The sequence below is a fragment of the Triplophysa dalaica genome, chromosome 20 (assembly GCF_015846415.1).
Source record: "Triplophysa dalaica isolate WHDGS20190420 chromosome 20, ASM1584641v1, whole genome shotgun sequence".
NCBI lineage: Eukaryota > Metazoa > Chordata > Actinopteri > Cypriniformes > Nemacheilidae > Triplophysa > Triplophysa dalaica.
Genome location: NC_079561.1, coordinates 20,449,196 through 20,468,099, shown reverse-complemented (window position 1 = coordinate 20,468,099; position 18,904 = coordinate 20,449,196). Strand labels below are relative to the sequence as shown.

The window sequence follows — 18,904 nt, the reverse complement described above, 5'->3', positions numbered from 1 at the left end:
TGTCATGTGTTCAGTACGCAGATTCAGACAGTGGAGATGACTCTGATAAACGCTCGTGTGAGGAGAGCTGGAGACTCATCTCCTCCCTCAGAGAGAAACTGCCGCCTAACAAGGTATTCAACAGTAAAGCAGAAGCTGTAACACTCCGGCAGAGTCCAACAGGTCGTCTGAATTAATTTCTGTCCGTCCGTCAGGTGCGGTCCATAGTGAAGCGCTGCGGCTTGCCCAGCAGCGGCAAGCGTCGCGAGCCGTTGCGAGTCTACCAGATCCCACAGCGCAGGAGAATCTGCAAAGACCCTGAGCAGGTGACGCTGAGCGACCTGAAGCTGCAGGCGATCAAGGAGATCTGTTACGAGGTGGCGCTTGGTGACTTCAAACACTCCTGCCGCGAGATAGAGGCGCTGGCCATCGTCAAGATGAAGGAATTGTGCCGCATGTACGGCAGACGGGAAGCAGCGGAGAAGGACGCCTGGCGAGAGGTGGCGCAGGACGTGTGGGAGACGGTGGGATGGGGAGACGAGCACACGCCGGACGTCACAGATGGCGGGGAGAGCGGCGTGCATGATTTGAAAGCGCACATCGACAAACTGACAGATATTTTACAGGAGGTCAAGGAGCAGAACGACACGAAGGACGAGGAGATCAAAGCCCTCAGAGATCGAATGATGAAGATGGAGAGCATCATACCGGCAGTACAGCAGGTGACACACTGGGATACACACAAACACACACACACATGCAGTTGTTGGCATGCTCAGTAATTGTTTTTCTGTGTGTTTAGGATGACGGATCGTCAGAGGATCTATCTGAGGAGGTTGTTGAGAGGAGGGGCGATGAAGAGGATGGGTGTGGCTCGCAGGAGCACCTCCCCAAAGAGAAACGGGTGACACGGCTGATGGAAGAAGACCCCGCCTTCCGCAGGGGCCGTATGCGCTGGCTCAAACAGGAGCAGACGCGTCTGCACAACCTTCAGCAGCAGCAGATCACCAAGCGGCTGCGCCGGGTGCCGGGGGGAGGAGAGGGCGTGGTCCATCTTCCTGGTACGGGCCGCTTCATCCCCCCGCAGGACTGCAAGCTGAAATTCCCCTTCAAGAGCCACCCGCAGCATCGGCTCTCCTGGAGCCCCAACGATGCTAGAGAGGAATGCAGTGACAGCGGAGGTCCGGCCCCTGGTGTGCCCGTACTTCTCGTACCCTTTCAGGTGCCCTCCACCATCCCTGCACCTTATCCCGGTCGCCACTGGACACCTCGTCACCACGGCAACGCCAATCCCTTTCCACAGCAGTGGCAGCACAGGCGCAACTCGCTGGATGGCTCTGCCTTGCCTGCCAATCAGGGTCACTATAGCAATGGGCATCGCAACAATGGCTCTGAGCAGGCAGGCCGCGGGCGATATCGGCGACAGTCACCGGGGCCTCATGTCGTGGTATACGCGCAGACGCACAGCAATCCTTGGCCTGCCACCCAAAACTACCACCAGGCTGCAGCGCACGGGCATGGCGGGGGCAGCTGGACGCACAACCACAAACCCCAGGGGTACATCACCCCCCCACGCATGAGACGACAGTTTAGCGCACCGGACCTAAAGAGCAGAGAAACCCCCGTCTGAGGATGTGTGTGTGTGTGTGTGTGTGTGACATCGTGCACTTTAACAGGCTCTGTCAGCTCTGGGGTGTTTCTGTGTGTGTGTTGACTTTCCAGGCTTTTACACAAGCCAAAAACACAAGTGTACACAATTGTCACAAAAACATCAATGTCACAGAGCTGCTGTGTGTTTGCCTATCTGTGGAAAGTGTGTTTTAGCTATTCTTGTCATCTTGCGTATGTTGTTGTTGTTGTGTTTGCTGGGTAAGTCAATGATCCAAACGCACAAAACTACACACGCGTTGTGTTGCCTCAGTGCCTTCATGTGATGTTCTGTGTGACGTCAATGAGATTTTAGAGTTTCCTGGAGTAAGTGAAGCTTGTTTTACACGTCTCATGTAAACTGTGTTTTTATTTCCGAGCTCAGATTAAAGCCAATAACACACACACACACACACACAGACACACAAGTACCTCACAATAACACAGAAGCAGTTAACTGCATGCTGAGAATACAGTGAGACATCTACTTCACACATTCTCTGTTTTCGTTGTGTATTTTTTTGTGCTCATGTTAACAGGTTTACACTGCACACAGGTGTGATGCGGTGTGTGTGTGAGAGAAAGAGAATCAGCAGTGAGACAGGTTGAGGTCCTCTGCTGTGGGATGTGTTAGGGTCTGATCATACAGAATAAGTCTTTTGCCGTGAGACGCGCCTCTTTTGAATTGTTTTCAGCAAGCGTTTTGCGCGCTGCTTATGCGCGACTTGCTCCTTGCATTTCTTCTGCCTGCTGCACATTGTTTTTTAGGTGGAGCGCTCTGAGAAACTGAAGTTGAAAAAAAACTAAACTCTGTGCAGAAAAGCGATTGACGTCTTTCCTTGTGGCAACGGAAATTTACATGTGCTCGGAACCATGGGCGCCGTAAAGCGGTGGAAGGTTAGGACGATTCTAAGGGCCCAGGCTGATTTAGGGTCCAGAAGAGCAGACCCCCTTTTTATTTTCCTATTTGAAGGGGACCCAGAAATTTTGGTTTCCATAGGGCCCAGAATTTCTGGCGGCACCCCTGCTCGGAACGATTGGAGACATGGAGGAAACATTGGTTGTAGCTGTTTCAGGTTACCAAGCAACATACAAAAACTGCTGCAAAGAGTCACCAAAAGAGCAGCACGGCGTGCCTTAATTTTTCGAACATGAAATGCGCATTCTGTGTGATCGTACCCTAAGACAGCTCTGATTGTTTGATTGACAGCTGTAGTGATGTGATGTGTCATTCACAGATAAATGTTTGGTTTGAATGACTGGATTGATTGATTGGTTTCATAGGGATCCATTAACAACATTTTAAAGTAAGCTGTAGAATTCATATACACACACACAGTCCGCAGGATGAATGAATGTTAACACACCTGTGATGTTATTCAACTCTTTTACAAACAAGTTACATCATAGTGACTTGTGTGCATGACAACAGCAGTTGAAGTTGAATTCAAATGAATCGATTGGCATTCTTCTGCTGACTGAAATTAATCAGCCGCTGTGATGCTGGAGGAATGAACTGTAAGTGTGTTGAGTGCTGAAGTTGACAGGTCTATAGACGTTGGCTTGTGTGATTTGTAGGTAATGGATTTTTTTTTGAGAGCAGTGACAAAGATGTTTTGAAATATGAGGTTTTTATTTTGAATGAAGTGACAGTAGTTTGATGTTGTGTGATACGGAGATGTTTTGAAGACACTCTGTGAATCAGGAGAGAGGTCGATTTTTTTTTAACTTGATATGAGATCTTCACGTGACTGATGTAAAGGTGTGTAAGTGTGCAGGTGATCACACATGTGCTGAACGGTTGATACTGCTGCCCTGACCGTGATCTGAAACCGTGATGTTTATTTACACCATCACCTGCTTGTTTAGTTTGATCTTTAGAAACCTTTCAGTTTGAATCATTATTATTTTAAGTAATACTTTACATTTTATTTAGCTTGTGTGTGTTTAAAGGGAAATCCGCTGTGATAAGCTCTGTTCAGTTGTCGTTTGTGTGTGTCTGTGTGTTTGAGGGAAGTTGCAGAGTTCAGATAACATGTTCCACACATGATGAACCCTACTATCGCTTCTCTTTTGTTGCTCTTCTTGTTTCTGGGTTTTGAGTTACACAAAATGTTAATAAACAAAAGCATATAAAATGACATTGTGTCATGTTTTGTCATTTTTGTTGAGTTGTTGTGGTTTAATTTTTTTGAAAAATGAACATGTTTCCTTCATGACTATTGTCTGTAAGAATATGTAAAGTTGCTGCTTTATAACCATGAATCATTGTGAAGAACGCTCTAGAACTCAAATGTAATTGAAACACACAAATACTGCTGCTGTCTTCTGAAAGGCGTGTCGTTTTCTGAGGGATCTGGTTTTCATGCCTGACAGATGCTTAAACAGTCACCCGTGTCCTTAGAAAACATTGAAACTCATTTCTCTACTACTAGACTGAATTCAGATATTACATTTAGGCATTTGGCAGATGCTTTAACCAAAGTGACTTACATTGCTTTATCCTATACATTTATACATAGGTATTTGCAATCCCCTGAGATCGAACCCACAACCTTGTTTTATTAACGCAATGCTCTTACCACTGAGCTACAGGAAAGATATAACTGACACTTTTTACTCTTGATGCCGTGCAAGGAAATTGCACTTGAATTCATTAGAAATCAAGTTCTTTAGTGCTTTTCGCAGTTTGATGCAGAGCAGCTTTACATACTCAAGCAGCAGGAGATGAACTTCATCATGTGACATGTGGAGGAAAGCGTGTGGTCAGTGCTGAGGAAGTCAGATAGAGCTGTGAACACATGAAGCTCTTCATCCAAACTCACAGAACGTCAGACGGACGGACGGCAGCAAAACAGACGGGTAAAACACAGCACTGACACATCTCTCTGTAACATGTTCAGTTTTTATTGTCGAGGTGAACGGTCGTTAAAGTGTCATGGACTTTGAGTTAATCATAGCAAAACAAGTATTATTTAAACATTCTGGGGCGGAATGATATATAAAAACCCTTTCGATATGTGTTGTGTAGCTTTGCTGATGATTTTATGCTGGTAGTTCTTTTCTTTGCTGCTATAACAAAAGTTAAACTTTCATTTTGCATTAAATGAATTTGAATTTGATTTTTTTACATGCAGAAGGTTCAAATAAGTTGATTGATAACAAATACATTCCCAAACAAGAGTATTTGAAGAGTTTGTATCCAAAATGAGATAACTCAATCATGTTTTTTTATTGTGCATTCTAATTCATATCAGTTAAACTGCAGTTAGTTTGTTTTAATTTCGGCCATTACAACTCAAAAATAAACAGCTAACTAACACAATATAACACAATAAAAACATGATAACATTATAAAAATGTGATTTTTGAGTCATATCATTTTGAAACCAAACTCTTCATATACAGTATTTATATATACATGACAAACATGTTATTGAAAAGTTTGGAGCTGAATCTGTTATCTAAAATCTTATCGAATGGAATGGTGAATGTTGTAAGTGTATTGTTACACACCTACAACATCAGATACAAACATTGTTTTTCACACTCCAAGTCTAAACTTTATTTCCAAGGAACCCATAACATTTAACCCTGTAATTATTTGAATATTGACTTAATGCAGTTTGCGTGTAAGACAACTGGTACATTGCATTCTAAACATTTTTTTTACTAGATGAACATTCGTCATGCGAGCCATTGTCAGCACCCTCCTCTTCCTCACAATGAGGAGCTGTAATGTCGCAGGCAGCGTTTGCCGTGACGACAGAGACAAAGACCACCGTTCCCGTGTAAGTTGTGTGAATCACGGGCTCACTGCTCTTCCTGGAGGGATCAAGCCGCTCACACAAGTTCTGGTTCTCACAGGAAACCGCTTCACTTCTCTTTCCTGGTCTGATTATTCTGCATTCACACACCTGTATGAGCTAGATCTGAGTCACAATGACATCACAGCGCTTGAACCGCCAGGTAAAACATCACACGTCACATGAGCCTTCGGTTTAGATTACTACGCATGAAATGAGGACAAATGAATTTGATCAATTGAGGGGTTTGTTTGACTGCAGAAATGACCTTCTCTGTGTTTCCTTCAGGTCCGGTGCTGGAGAACTTGAGTGTGTTGCGTCTGTCAGGTAACAGGTTGACTGGTTTGGGTGGCAGGGTGTTCCGTTGCGCTCCCAGTCTGATGGAGATTTACTTAAGTGGCAATCGGATTCGTTATCTTCACGACGACACCTTTAGTGACTTGCAGCGTCTGGAAGTGATTAATCTTTCTGGAAACAACCTTTTCGCCCTCCCGGTGCGTCTCCTGGAGCGCGTGTCCTCCGGCGGCCTAAAGATGTTTGACCTTGAGAACAACAGCGTCTCGCTGATGCCTTATGGGTTCTTCTCCTCGAAACCCGAGTTGCCGTATGTTTACTTGTCCTACAACCCTTGGCTGTGTAGCTGTTCAGTGGAATACCTCCACAGCTACCTGAATGACCAGGAACATAACGTCTACAAACAGGAAGGTCCCAAAGGCATCGTTCCGGGTGCGGATAGCGTATTATGTGCCGGGCCACCTCACCTGAGAGGCCGGCCCATTATTGACCTGAAGGAGGACGACTTCTGCCCACCAGAACCAACGCTTACTTTTCCCCTGTACCCCGGCGACGAACTGGTTTTGGGTGAGTTTGATAAAAGTGATGTTATGAGGCTGGCCGATGCATGGACACATAGACAGAAAGAGTCCGAGTCCAAGTATTTGTTCTCGTCTGAAGTGACTCCAACAGATCCAGTCCACTCAATGTCCGACTCAACTTCATCAGAACATTTGTTCTCGTCTGAAGTGACTCCAACACATCCAAGTCCACTCACTTCATCAGAACATTTGTTCTCGTCTGAAGTGACTCCAACAGATTCCAGTCCACTCACTTCATCAGAACACTTCACCGAAGAGTCCACCGCCGACACAACACTGAAGACACAATCAACCGTTTGGAACATCACACCACCTCAGACAACCACACTGACCCCTGACCGACCCACATCCCTAAAGACCACCGCACCCACCACTGCTCCATCCGGTCATCAAACCTCAACTCAAACATCAACCGAATCAACTTCTGTTCAACCCGAAGCCACGAGCACGGGTGTCAGGATGTTGCCGTGGTGCTGGTGGTTATTTGCTGGGTTTGTGTTGCTGTGTTTGTTGTCTGGGCTCACTTGCTGTATCCTGTTCCTGTGGCTCTTAAGGAACTACCTCCTTCTCTACCGCAGACTCCAGTGTTACGCCCCGAGGTGCTTGGAGGGCGACGGGGTCACCTTGAGAGCATTCAGACGTGCTGAAAGAACAGAGCCACGAGTAGAGGAGGTCGAGGATATGGTGACGTTTTTAAACCCGGAGCAGATTAAAGACACTCGAGCCGTGTTCCGCAGCGTTCTGTTCATCTCTAAAGAAGAACATGAGTCACTAAGGGATGTCCAAACAGCGGCTAATGGAAGAGACATGTCTATCACAGCAGCGGAGCGAGCGAGAGCTGTGACATTCAGGAAAACTCTGTACAGAGTGATAAGTGAAGAACACACGCACAACAGATGGACGGAAGAAGAGGAGCGCTGGGACCAGAACGCAGAGAGAAGTAGAGCCACTCGCTACAGTCTCATTCTGAAAGAAAACACAGGAAGAGAGACAAACGTGGAGTGGCTGATGGGGGAATGGGAGATGGGAGAAAGGGGCGTGGTTTATGAGAGAGATCCCGCTCTCTGATTGGACAGGACGATAGCGTGTTGCCTTTCTCGTCTTCTCTGGAATGAACCGCTTGTCATTTGATGAGGATGAGCATAGATTGATCATAAGTCATTGTTTTGAAGACAGTCAATGCTCTTCTTGTATAGAGATGATAATATAAATCTACATTCATCAGGTTATGTTCTAAATTCCATAATCAAACCGGATTTAGACTTGATTCACTGAAACCATCAATACACGTGACTGAAGAAAAGAACACAGGACAAATACATTCTGTGATTTTGTTTTTAAAACGTACAAATATTTTTTTCATCTCACCCTAATATTTAATTTTCAATGTTGTAACAACACATTAAAATGATTTCAAAATTTAACTGCAGTGTTTGTTTTGATTCCCTAAGAAAATGATCAAGCGTCGATCAATATTGAAGCCATCTTCATACCATCTGTATTGCCAACATGAATCTTGTGCCAGCAAAACTCAACTCAACTCAATTGTTATAAAGCAAAGTATTAAAGTTATAGAAGAACAACAAAGTGAATAAACACAAAACACACACAAAGGTTCATACACACCCACATGCATAAAACACAACTGGGTGCACGCAGAAGCACACATTTCAGATAAAGGAGAGAGAAACACAGGTCAAATATTAAAGGGGCTGTACATTCCTATGTGTAACAATAATTAATATTAAGCAGAATGTTATATTCAAGGGATATTAATAAATATAAAAACTTTATATTCCAAAGCTGATGTCTGCAGCCCCTGTCAGGCAAACGGCGATGAGAAACGCCGCATAAAAATGCTGGACATGAACTGCATCCTGCTCTCTGTGGTGACCTCAGAACAATGAGACAAGACTGTCTGAGAGTAGAGAACTGTTCTGCACTCTTTGATGCAACAAGTACATCAGTTGTTTTATGAGGATTAATATTATGGGAGTGTAGTGTTTGCACGATTAAAAAGATGCGTCTTTTGTCTAGATTTAATCTGACAGAGTGCGTCTGCCTCCCTGACAGTGCAGGGAAGAATACTCCAAAGTTTAGGCGCTAGATAAGAAAAGGATCTACCTGCACCTGATTTTGAAATTCTAGGTATTACCAACTGACAGGATGCCTGATAGCGTAATGGACATGAAGGACTGTAACAAGACGATTTCACTCAGATACTCAGGTGTAGGCCTTTATAGGTCATCAGTAAGATTTTTTAATAAATGCATTGCATAATAGATAACCAGTGCAATGTTGCAAGGTGAAAAAACACTTCATGCATGTCTGAAAATAAGCTTGTTCTCATCAGAACATAAACACTCATTACATCAACTTTGGAGCTTACATGATTTTTCACAGAAATCAAAATGATACCATAGAAATAACTTGATTGACCCGTGTTGGACAAGCTTCTCAAGTTACTGTAATGTGTTTAAAAAAAAACATCTTTTATCCTGCTGTGCTTGAGTTTTGTCTGAAAATGTGTACATAATTCACGAAAACATGGGCATGCTTTCAGCAGTGATTGTGATGTAATTTCGTTAGGTCAAACTACTCGTATGAAACTTGGCCTTGTTCTCCTTCAAGTGTTATGAACTATTGTAACTGTTTGGCCGGTGCACAAGATCATTAAAAGCATTTTGTGTGAAACCAGTGAAATAACAACGACTCATAGTTTGGTTCACTCAGAGCTTTAAGAGGAAATTAAGTTCAAAATTTTCACATGTCACATGATTCATGGAGCCTTCAGATAATTCCGGAAAGTTATATTTTCACCTCATTTATTTATTTATTACATGACTTGCGTCTTTAAATGGGTTTAATGTTTACCTCAGTTGGTCTGTTTTGCCGCAGCTCCATGCCTTACTTTAACTTCCGGGAACTGTTGAGAGGCTCCATGAACCTCCACTGCGGTGAAAAACTGTTCCACTGGAGTCAATGTAGTTGAGCAGCACTCTCTCTCTCTCTCTGGGTTCACTTCAGTATTGACCGATGCATGTTAGTGATCGAAAAAAAACTTAAACACTATCTGACATCTGTTACTCCAAACCACAACCCTAACTGTCCGTCATTCCGTGACATCATCATCACAAGTGACAGCAGCTCACGGTCACGCTTTCTTAGGGCTGCCACGATCTAAAGAGAAAAAAACATTCCTTTTTGATTTTCAATGTACATCTCGTTTCATTCCCTTCCTCGTTTGTCTCACAAATTCTTGCTAAAAAAATAAATGCTACAGATTTCACACGTGTCCAAAGAAAAGCTTTTATTGGATCAGGTTGTAAAGTACAAGCCAGTGTGAAGGTTGACTGAAGTGCATTTGTTCCTTCTGTGACAACCATGTAAAGGGACACATGACATCTTCAGACGGTGGAGAACTGTGGCAACTGGTTTCCAAGTATGACCTGTCTCTCCACTCCCTTCTCTGTGATGATAGCCATTCTCACCACCCCACCGCTGGAGCCGTCTCTCTCCATGGCCAGAGTCAGCGCTGCAGACAGATGGACAGAAGAGGATCAACAAACACCTCAAAGGCTCTCTTCATGTGTCTGTTTCATGTCGCAACATACATCTGCATAACCAAAGCATGAGCAGTTCAACCCTTATAGCAGGACAATGTATCGGTGTAGTACCTGCAATTTAAAAAGGCAACTTTTGTTCGCTCACCTCCAGCAGTGAACTTCAGACACTCCTCTTTGTTCATGCCAGTTCTGTAGTTTGAGTCCACGTATCCGTAGATGTAGCTGCTGCCAGATCCACCTACTGACACCGGCTGTCGAGTCAACATGCCCCCCACAGGTACAGTGTACACCTGCCATCACACACACACACAAACAAACAAACAATTGTTGTTTCAAGTGTTTTATTACACTGCATATATTACATAATTCAGCAAAAACCTAAACTCTTCCTTTCCACACAATAATGTTGCGTTGTTGTACCTGACCACCTCTACGCTGGTCCCACCCAGCCACGATGATTCCAGCCATTAGCTCTTCTCTGTATCTGTAGCACATGTCCCGAAACAGACTGGCTGCCGTCTGGACCAGTGGAGCTTCATCCAGTTCGATACTGAACAGACAGACAAGACAAAATGAACACTGCACGCTGGAAAACCCTCTGGCTGCTCAACACGCACTTGCGCGGCGGTACCTGTGGAAGCCCAGCTGGTAGGTGACAGCATCGGCAATGGCCTGTGTGTCGGCCGCTGACCCAGAGCGACAGCAGAAGATCCGGTCATGGATGGGGGTCAGTTTATCGGTCACGCGGTTGGCGATATAAGAGCTGCAAAACAAACAAATACCGGAAAGGTTTTATGTGGCCATATGCAGATTGCTCATGACCAGAAACACAAAACAGATGAAATCTCTCACCCTGTGGTCGTGCGGGAGTCTGCACCCATCACCACCCCACCATCAAACTCCACAGCCATGATGGTGGTCTGAAAACACAACGTCACATGAAGATCAATGACATTTAAGTCCACTTCATTTCGACATCGTGTGCGGCCTGTTATCATTCATGGACATGACAATTTATGACAACAGTACAACCCCTAAATATATCATTAAGCATTTTAAAGACTGAATTACATCGTTATTGTAAAAACCAATGACAATATAATCGAGTTCGTATTGTAATTCCTATAAATGATTCGAACTTGATCTCTCCGTTTCAAGCATAAATTTTCAGGTCACCTAAACGGGCAGATACCGCGATTTAAAACACGAATCTTTCAAGTAACGGACTTTTAACCAGAAAAAAAGTGTCGGACCACTCCAAATTCAGATTTTGGTTAGAAACCAAAGATCGTCAGGTTGGTTACAGCTCTGATTCAAATGTTTAAAATGGATGATCTTATTGTTCGTGTCTCAGGATCTGCTGCATCATTCACGGAATTTTACGAGTCTGTGGCACGCGCTTCTCTATCAGATGAGATTTTGGTTGTAAATGTGAATATTTCTCACCCCTGTGCTAACTTCCCTCTGTGTCCAATCCGGATGTAAATCATTGTAATTATTTAAAGATGAAACTTGAGCAGAAAAGTGTAGAGATGCTGCGGCCGCCGCCATCTTTGTTAACGCTGTTACTGAAGGACCCCGCGAGGGCGGCCGCAGGTAAGCCTGTCTTAAACACTCGTGACTGATTGAGACATTGTTATAGCCGGATTAAAGATATTATAGACAGTTGGAAATCTTTTAAACAAAATTTAACAATGTGAATGTGTGTTATCATGTAGTAATGCACGTGTGAGACGCGATGAAGAAGTGTAACATTTTTGGATCGCATTCATGAAATTTGTGCAGGCGGGCGAGGGGTCTGTGTCGCAGAGGAAGCTGTGCGGAAGGTAAATAATGAAATTCATAAACATTCACATTTAAACATTATGAGACGAATCTTTGATCTATTGATGAGAGATTAGCTTTAAATAACTGATCCTGATGAAGGATGATCTCCAGCGAGATGTGAGACTTGTGTTATGTGGTAAACCTTTACACAAAGGAATTCACATTTGTTCACATTTCATTAAGGACTGATTTATGACAGTTCTTTAAGATTATTTTCTTACAACTCTAAAAAGTCCATAAAGCGATGTTTTCAAGGTTTCTGACTTTTGGACCACGCAGATGTCTTTTTGTATGTGTGTGCACTTTCATGCTCAAAGTAATCTTTTTAAATGTCTCTTATTTCAGATGACGGTTCATAACTTGTACATATTTGATCGCAACGGCACTTGCCTTCACTACAGTGAATGGAACCGCAAGAAACAGGCCGGAATATCCAAAGATGAGGTAAAAACAAACACCCACCAAATGAATGTGTGCTGGATGTAATTGACGGGAAGAGATTTCCCCCGTAACTGTGTCAGAAGCTTGTTTTATTTTTATTTTTCTCTTTTGATTTATTTCTCAGGAATATAAGCTGATGTATGGAATGCTGTTCTCTATTCGATCGTTTGTTAGTAAGATGAGTCCACTGGATTTGTATCCTTCATCTGACTGCTTGTGTGTCTGTGAAGAAACATGCCTTTCAAAATGTTCATGTATTGGTGTGTGTTCCTTGACTACAGACTGCAGAAAAGATGGATTCATGTCATTTCACACCAGCCGTTATAAACTACATTATTATGAAACTCCCACAGGAATCAAACTGGTGATGAACACAGATCTTGGTGTCCAGAACTGTAGAGATACACTTCAGCAGATATACAGTACAGTAAGAGATACACTTCAGCAGATATACAGTACAGTAAGAGATACACTTCAGAAGATATACAGTACAGTAAGAGATACACTTCAGAAGATATACAGTACAGTAAGAGATACACTTCACCAGATATACAGTACAGTAAGAGATACACTTCAGCAGATATACAGTACAGTAAGAGATACACTTCAGCAGATATACAGTACAGTAAGAGATACACTGCAGCAGATATACAGTACAGTAAGAGATACACTTCACCAGATATACAGTACAGTAAGAGATACACTTCAGCAGATATACAGTACAGTAAGAGATACACTTCACCAGATATACAGTACAGTAAGAGATACACTTCAGCAGATATACAGTACAGTAAGAGATACACTTCACCAGATATACAGTACAGTAAGAGATACACTTCAGCAGATATACAGTACAGTAAGAGATACACTTCAGCAGATATACAGTACAGTAAGAGATACACTTCACCAGATATACAGTACAGTAAGAGATACAATTCAGCAGATATACAGTACAGTAAGAGATACACTTCAGCAGATATACAGTACAGTAAGAGATACACTTCAGAAGATATACAGTACAGTAAGAGATACACTGCAGCAGATATACAGTACAGTAAGAGATACACTTCAGCAGATATACAGTACAGTAAGAGATACACTTCACCAGATATACAGTACAGTAAGAGATACACTTCAGAAGATATACAGTACAGTAAGAGATACACTGCAGCAGATATACAGTACAGTAAGAGATACACTTCAGAAGATATACAGTACAGTAAGAGATACACTGCAGCAGATATACAGTACAGTAAGAGATACACTGCAGCAGATATACAGTACAGTAAGAGATACACTTCAGCAGATATACAGTACAGTAAGAGATACACTTCAGCAGATATACAGTACAGTAAGAGATACACTTCAGCAGATATACAGTACAGTAAGAGATACACTTCAGCAGATATACAGTACAGTAAGAGATACACTTCACCAGATATACAGTACAGTAAGAGATACACTTCAGCAGATATACAGTACAGTAAGAGATACACTTCACCAGATATACAGTACAGTAAGAGATACACTTCAGAAGATATACAGTACAGTAAGAGATACACTGCAGCAGATATACAGTACAGTAAGAGATACACTTCAGAAGATATACAGTACAGTAAGAGATACACTGCAGCAGATATACAGTACAGTAAGAGATACACTGCAGCAGATATACAGTACAGTAAGAGATACACTTCACCAGATATACAGTACAGTAAGAGATACACTTCAGCAGATATACAGTACAGTAAGAGATACACTTCAGCAGATATACAGTACAGTAAGAGATACACTTCAGCAGATATACAGTACAGTAAGAGATACACTTCACCAGATATACAGTACAGTAAGAGATACACTTCAGCAGATATACAGTACAGTAAGAGATACACTTCAGCAGATATACAGTACAGTAAGAGATACACTTCAGCAGATATACAGTACAGTAAGAGATACACTTCAGCAGATATACAGTACAGTAAGAGATACACTTCAGCAGATATACAGTACAGTAAGAGATACACTTCAGCAGATATACAGTACAGTAAGAGATACACTTCAGCAGATATACAGTACAGTAAGAGATACACTTCAGCAGATATACAGTACAGTAAGAGATACACTTCAGCAGATATACAGTACAGTAAGAGATACACTTCACCAGATATACAGTACAGTAAGAGATACACTTCAGCAGATATACAGTACAGTAAGAGATACACTTCAGCAGATATACAGTACAGTAAGAGATACACTTCAGCAGATATACAGTACAGTAAGAGATACACTTCAGCAGATATACAGTACAGTAAGAGATACACTTCAGCAGATATACAGTACAGTAAGAGATACACTTCAGCAGATATACAGTACAGTAAGAGATACACTTCAGCAGATATACAGTACAGTAAGAGATACACTTCAGCAGATATACAGTACAGTAAGAGATACACTTCAGCAGATATACAGTACAGTAAGAGATACACTTCAGCAGATATACAGTACAGTAAGAGATACACTTCAGCAGATATACAGTACAGTAAGAGATACACTTCAGCAGATATACAGTACAGTAAGAGATACACTTCAGCAGATATACAGTACAGTAAGAGATACACTTCAGCAGATATACAGTACAGTAAGAGATACACTTCAGCAGATATACAGTACAGTAAGAGATACACTTCAGCAGATATACAGTACAGTAAGAGATACACTTCAGCAGATATACAGTACAGTAAGAGATACACTTCAGCAGATATACAGTACAGTAAGAGATACACTTCAGCAGATATACAGTACAGTAAGAGATACACTTCAGCAGATATACAGTACAGTAAGAGATACACTTCAGCAGATATACAGTACAGTAAGAGATACACTTCAGAAGATATACAGTACAGTAAGAGATACACTTCAGCAGATATACAGTACAGTAAGAGATACACTTCAGCAGATATACAGTACAGTAAGAGATACACTTCAGCAGATATACAGTACAGTAAGAGATACACTTCAGCAGATATACAGTACAGTAAGAGATACACTTCACCAGATATACAGTACAGTAAGAGATACACTTCAGCAGATATACAGTACAGTAAGAGATACACTGCAGCAGATATACAGTACAGTAAGAGATACACTTCAGCAGATATACAGTACAGTAAGAGATACACTTCAGCAGATATACAGTACAGTAAGAGATACACTTCACCAGATATACAGTACAGTAAGAGATACACTTCAGCAGATATACAGTACAGTAAGAGATACACTTCACCAGATATACAGTACAGTAAGAGATACACTTCAGCAGATATACAGTACAGTAAGAGATACACTGCAGCAGATATACAGTACAGTAAGAGATACACTTCAGCAGATATACAGTACAGTAAGAGATACACTTCAGCAGATATACAGTACAGTAAGAGATACACTTCACCAGATATACAGTACAGTAAGAGATACACTTCAGCAGATATACAGTACAGTAAGAGATACACTTCAGCAGATATACAGTACAGTAAGAGATACACTTCAGCAGATATACAGTACAGTAAGAGATACACTTCAGCAGATATACAGTACAGTAAGAGATACACTGCAGCAGATATACAGTACAGTAAGAGATACACTTCAGCAGATATACAGTACAGTAAGAGATACACTTCAGCAGATATACAGTACAGTAAGAGATACACTTCAGCAGATATACAGTACAGTAAGAGATACACTTCAGCAGATATACAGTACAGTAAGAGATACACTTCAGCAGATATACAGTACAGTAAGAGATACACTTCAGCAGATATACAGTACAGTAAGAGATACACTTCAGCAGATATACAGTACAGTAAGAGATACACTTCAGCAGATATACAGTACAGTAAGAGATACACTTCACCAGATATACAGTACAGTAAGAGATACACTGCAGAAGATATACAGTACAGTAAGAGATACACTTCAGCAGATATACAGTACAGTAAGAGATACACTTCAGCAGATATACAGTACAGTAAGAGATACACTTCAGCAGATATACAGTACAGTAAGAGATACACTTCAGCAGATATACAGTACAGTAAGAGATACACTTCAGCAGATATACAGTACAGTAAGAGATACACTTCAGCAGATATACAGTACAGTAAGAGATACACTGCAGAAGATATACAGTACAGTAAGAGATACACTTCACCAGATATACAGTACAGTAAGAGATACACTTCAGCAGATATACAGTACAGTAAGAGATACACTTCAGCAGATATACAGTACAGTAAGAGATACACTGCAGAAGATATACAGTACAGTAAGAGATACACTTCAGCAGATATACAGTACAGTAAGAGATACACTTCAGCAGATATACAGTACAGTAAGAGATACACTTCAGCAGATATACAGTACAGTAAGAGATACACTTCAGCAGATATACAGTACAGTAAGAGATACACTTCACCAGATATACAGTACAGTAAGAGATACACTTCAGAAGATATACAGTACAGTAAGAGATACACTGCAGCAGATATACAGTACAGTAAGAGATACACTTCAGCAGATATACAGTACAGTAAGAGATACACTTCAGCAGATATACAGTACAGTAAGAGATACACTTCAGAAGATATACAGTACAGTAAGAGATACACTGCAGCAGATATACAGTACAGTAAGAGATACACTTCAGCAGATATACAGTACAGTAAGAGATACACTTCACCAGATATACAGTACAGTAAGAGATACACTGCAGAAGATATACAGTACAGTAAGAGATACACTTCAGCAGATATACAGTACAGTAAGAGATACACTTCAGCAGATATACAGTACAGTAAGAGATACACTTCACCAGATATACAGTACAGTAAGAGATACACTTCAGCAGATATACAGTACAGTAAGAGATACACTGCAGAAGATATACAGTACAGTAAGAGATACACTTCAGCAGATATACAGTACAGTAAGAGATACACTTCAGCAGATATACAGTACAGTAAGAGATACACTTCAGCAGATATACAGTACAGTAAGAGATACACTTCACCAGATATACAGTACAGTAAGAGATACACTTCACCAGATATACAGTACAGTAAGAGATACACTTCAGCAGATATACAGTACAGTAAGAGATACACTTCAGCAGATATACAGTACAGTAAGAGATACACTTCACCAGATATACAGTACAGTAAGAGATACACTTCAGAAGATATACAGTACAGTAAGAGATACACTGCAGCAGATATACAGTACAGTAAGAGATACACTTCAGCAGATATACAGTACAGTAAGAGATACACTTCAGCAGATATACAGTACAGTAAGAGATACACTTCACCAGATATACAGTACAGTAAGAGATACACTTCAGAAGATATACAGTACAGTAAGAGATACACTTCAGCAGATATACAGTACAGTAAGAGATACACTTCAGAAGATATACAGTACAGTAAGAGATACACTGCAGCAGATATACAGTACAGTAAGAGATACACTTCAGCAGATATACAGTACAGTAAGAGATACACTTCAGCAGATATACAGTACAGTAAGAGATACACTTCAGCAGATATACAGTACAGTAAGAGATACACTTCACCAGATATACAGTACAGTAAGAGATACACTGCAGAAGATATACAGTACAGTAAGAGATACACTTCAGCAGATATACAGTACAGTAAGAGATACACTTCAGCAGATATACAGTACAGTAAGAGATACACTTCAGCAGATATACAGTACAGTAAGAGATACACTTCAGCAGATATACAGTACAGTAAGAGATACACTTCAGCAGATAGACAGTACAGTAAGAGATACACTGCAGAAGATATACAGTACAATGACAGATTGACTGTAGTAATTCTCTCTCTCTGTTTTTGTGTAGTTGTATGTGGAGTACATTGTGAAGAACCCGCTGTGTGTGTTGGGCGAGTCTCTGCAGAGCGATCTATTCAACAGTAAACTGGATTCTTTCATCAGGGCTTTACCTTTCTTCAACATTCGTGCCGCTTGACACCTGTGCTTGTGTATCAGTGCTATAATGAAAATAAACCATAACATATTTCTATTAAACAGTGAGGTTATTCATTCTGACCAAATAAAGAAATAAAGCAAACAAGAAATGAAACAAACTCTATGCGTTTTTTATACAACAACAAAAACAATGCGAGTATGAGAGAAGTGAGGCTATGTGTTTGGGTACAATGTAAGCTTTGACTTAATTATGACTACATATTACTAAAATTTGAGCATTTTGGCATATATTAAAATCTCCTTTAGCCTATTTAGTTACTAAATCCATACACTTAACTGAAGTGTAATGTCTGCGACATATTGCAATACCTCTCCGGGCCTACAGGGGTCAGGTTTTCTTCTACCTTGAATTCATGCTCCCAGGACAATGTTGCCACCTGGTGGTTAAACTAATTACTGTATGAAATGGAATGCGCTTAAAATTAATTTGTCAGAAGAGGAATAAGAAAAACTGAAAATACTTCAGTCCACCTCACATAAATTGTATATTAAAAAGGAAAAGGAGACTATGTGAGATCTAGGACTAAGTGGCTAGAAGCAGGTGAGAGGAGCACTGCATTTTTTTCATTTAGAAAAAAGGACATAAGAAAGAAATTCTATTAATAGTTTAATCCTTTATGAAGTGGAGCATTCAAATCAGGAATCAATTGCTAATGAAGTTTTTCTTATTTGTTTTCTTCGTTTTTTCCCCTAGTAG

General features: G+C 41.2%; 4 protein-coding genes across 5 annotated transcripts in view; 3 read left to right on the top strand and 1 right to left on the bottom strand.

Moving 5' to 3' along the window:
* The window catches only part of si:ch73-375g18.1 (kinesin-like protein KIF1C), a 35,527-nt gene extending 31,760 nt beyond the window's left edge, over positions 1-3,767 (top strand). Inside the window, exons 21-23 of the mRNA XM_056732583.1 lie at positions 15-113; positions 195-701; positions 782-3,767. Of these exons, the coding sequence (XP_056588561.1) occupies positions 15-113; positions 195-701; positions 782-1,609 (1,434 nt within the window). The 3' untranslated portion in view covers positions 1,610-3,767. The remainder of the gene's footprint in view (positions 1-14; positions 114-194; positions 702-781) is intronic.
* Positions 3,768-4,355: 588 nt separating this feature from the next.
* On the top strand, positions 4,356-7,375 carry LOC130408960 (platelet glycoprotein Ib alpha chain). The gene is made up of 3 exons (XM_056732495.1): positions 4,356-4,488; positions 5,303-5,595; positions 5,721-7,375. Exons 2-3 carry the CDS (start codon positions 5,316-5,318, stop codon positions 7,373-7,375), a joined length of 1,935 nt encoding a protein of 644 aa, XP_056588473.1. The 5' UTR covers positions 4,356-4,488; positions 5,303-5,315.
* A 2,227-nt stretch (positions 7,376-9,602) lies between these two features.
* On the bottom strand, positions 9,603-11,449 carry psmb6 (proteasome 20S subunit beta 6). Its single transcript, XM_056733682.1, has 6 exons — positions 11,320-11,449; positions 10,726-10,793; positions 10,505-10,636; positions 10,294-10,423; positions 10,019-10,163; positions 9,603-9,842 (listed from the first exon to the last, which is right to left on the bottom strand). Exons 1-6 carry the CDS (start codon positions 11,422-11,424, stop codon positions 9,715-9,717), a joined length of 708 nt encoding a protein of 235 aa, XP_056589660.1. The 5' UTR covers positions 11,425-11,449; the 3' UTR covers positions 9,603-9,714.
* A 45-nt stretch (positions 11,450-11,494) lies between these two features.
* Positions 11,495-18,306, top strand: trappc1 (trafficking protein particle complex subunit 1). Of its 2 annotated transcripts, none has more exons than XM_056733684.1 (5): positions 11,495-11,699; positions 12,046-12,144; positions 12,266-12,336; positions 12,430-12,568; positions 18,059-18,306. In XM_056733684.1, exons 2-5 carry the CDS (start codon positions 12,046-12,048, stop codon positions 18,185-18,187), a joined length of 438 nt encoding a protein of 145 aa, XP_056589662.1. In that variant the 5' UTR covers positions 11,495-11,699; the 3' UTR covers positions 18,188-18,306. The 2 variants fall into 2 exon arrangements, with proteins under 2 accessions (XP_056589662.1, XP_056589661.1); XM_056733683.1 differs by lacking the exon at positions 11,495-11,699 and adding an exon at positions 11,720-11,817.
* Positions 18,307-18,904: the final 598 nt, after the last annotated feature.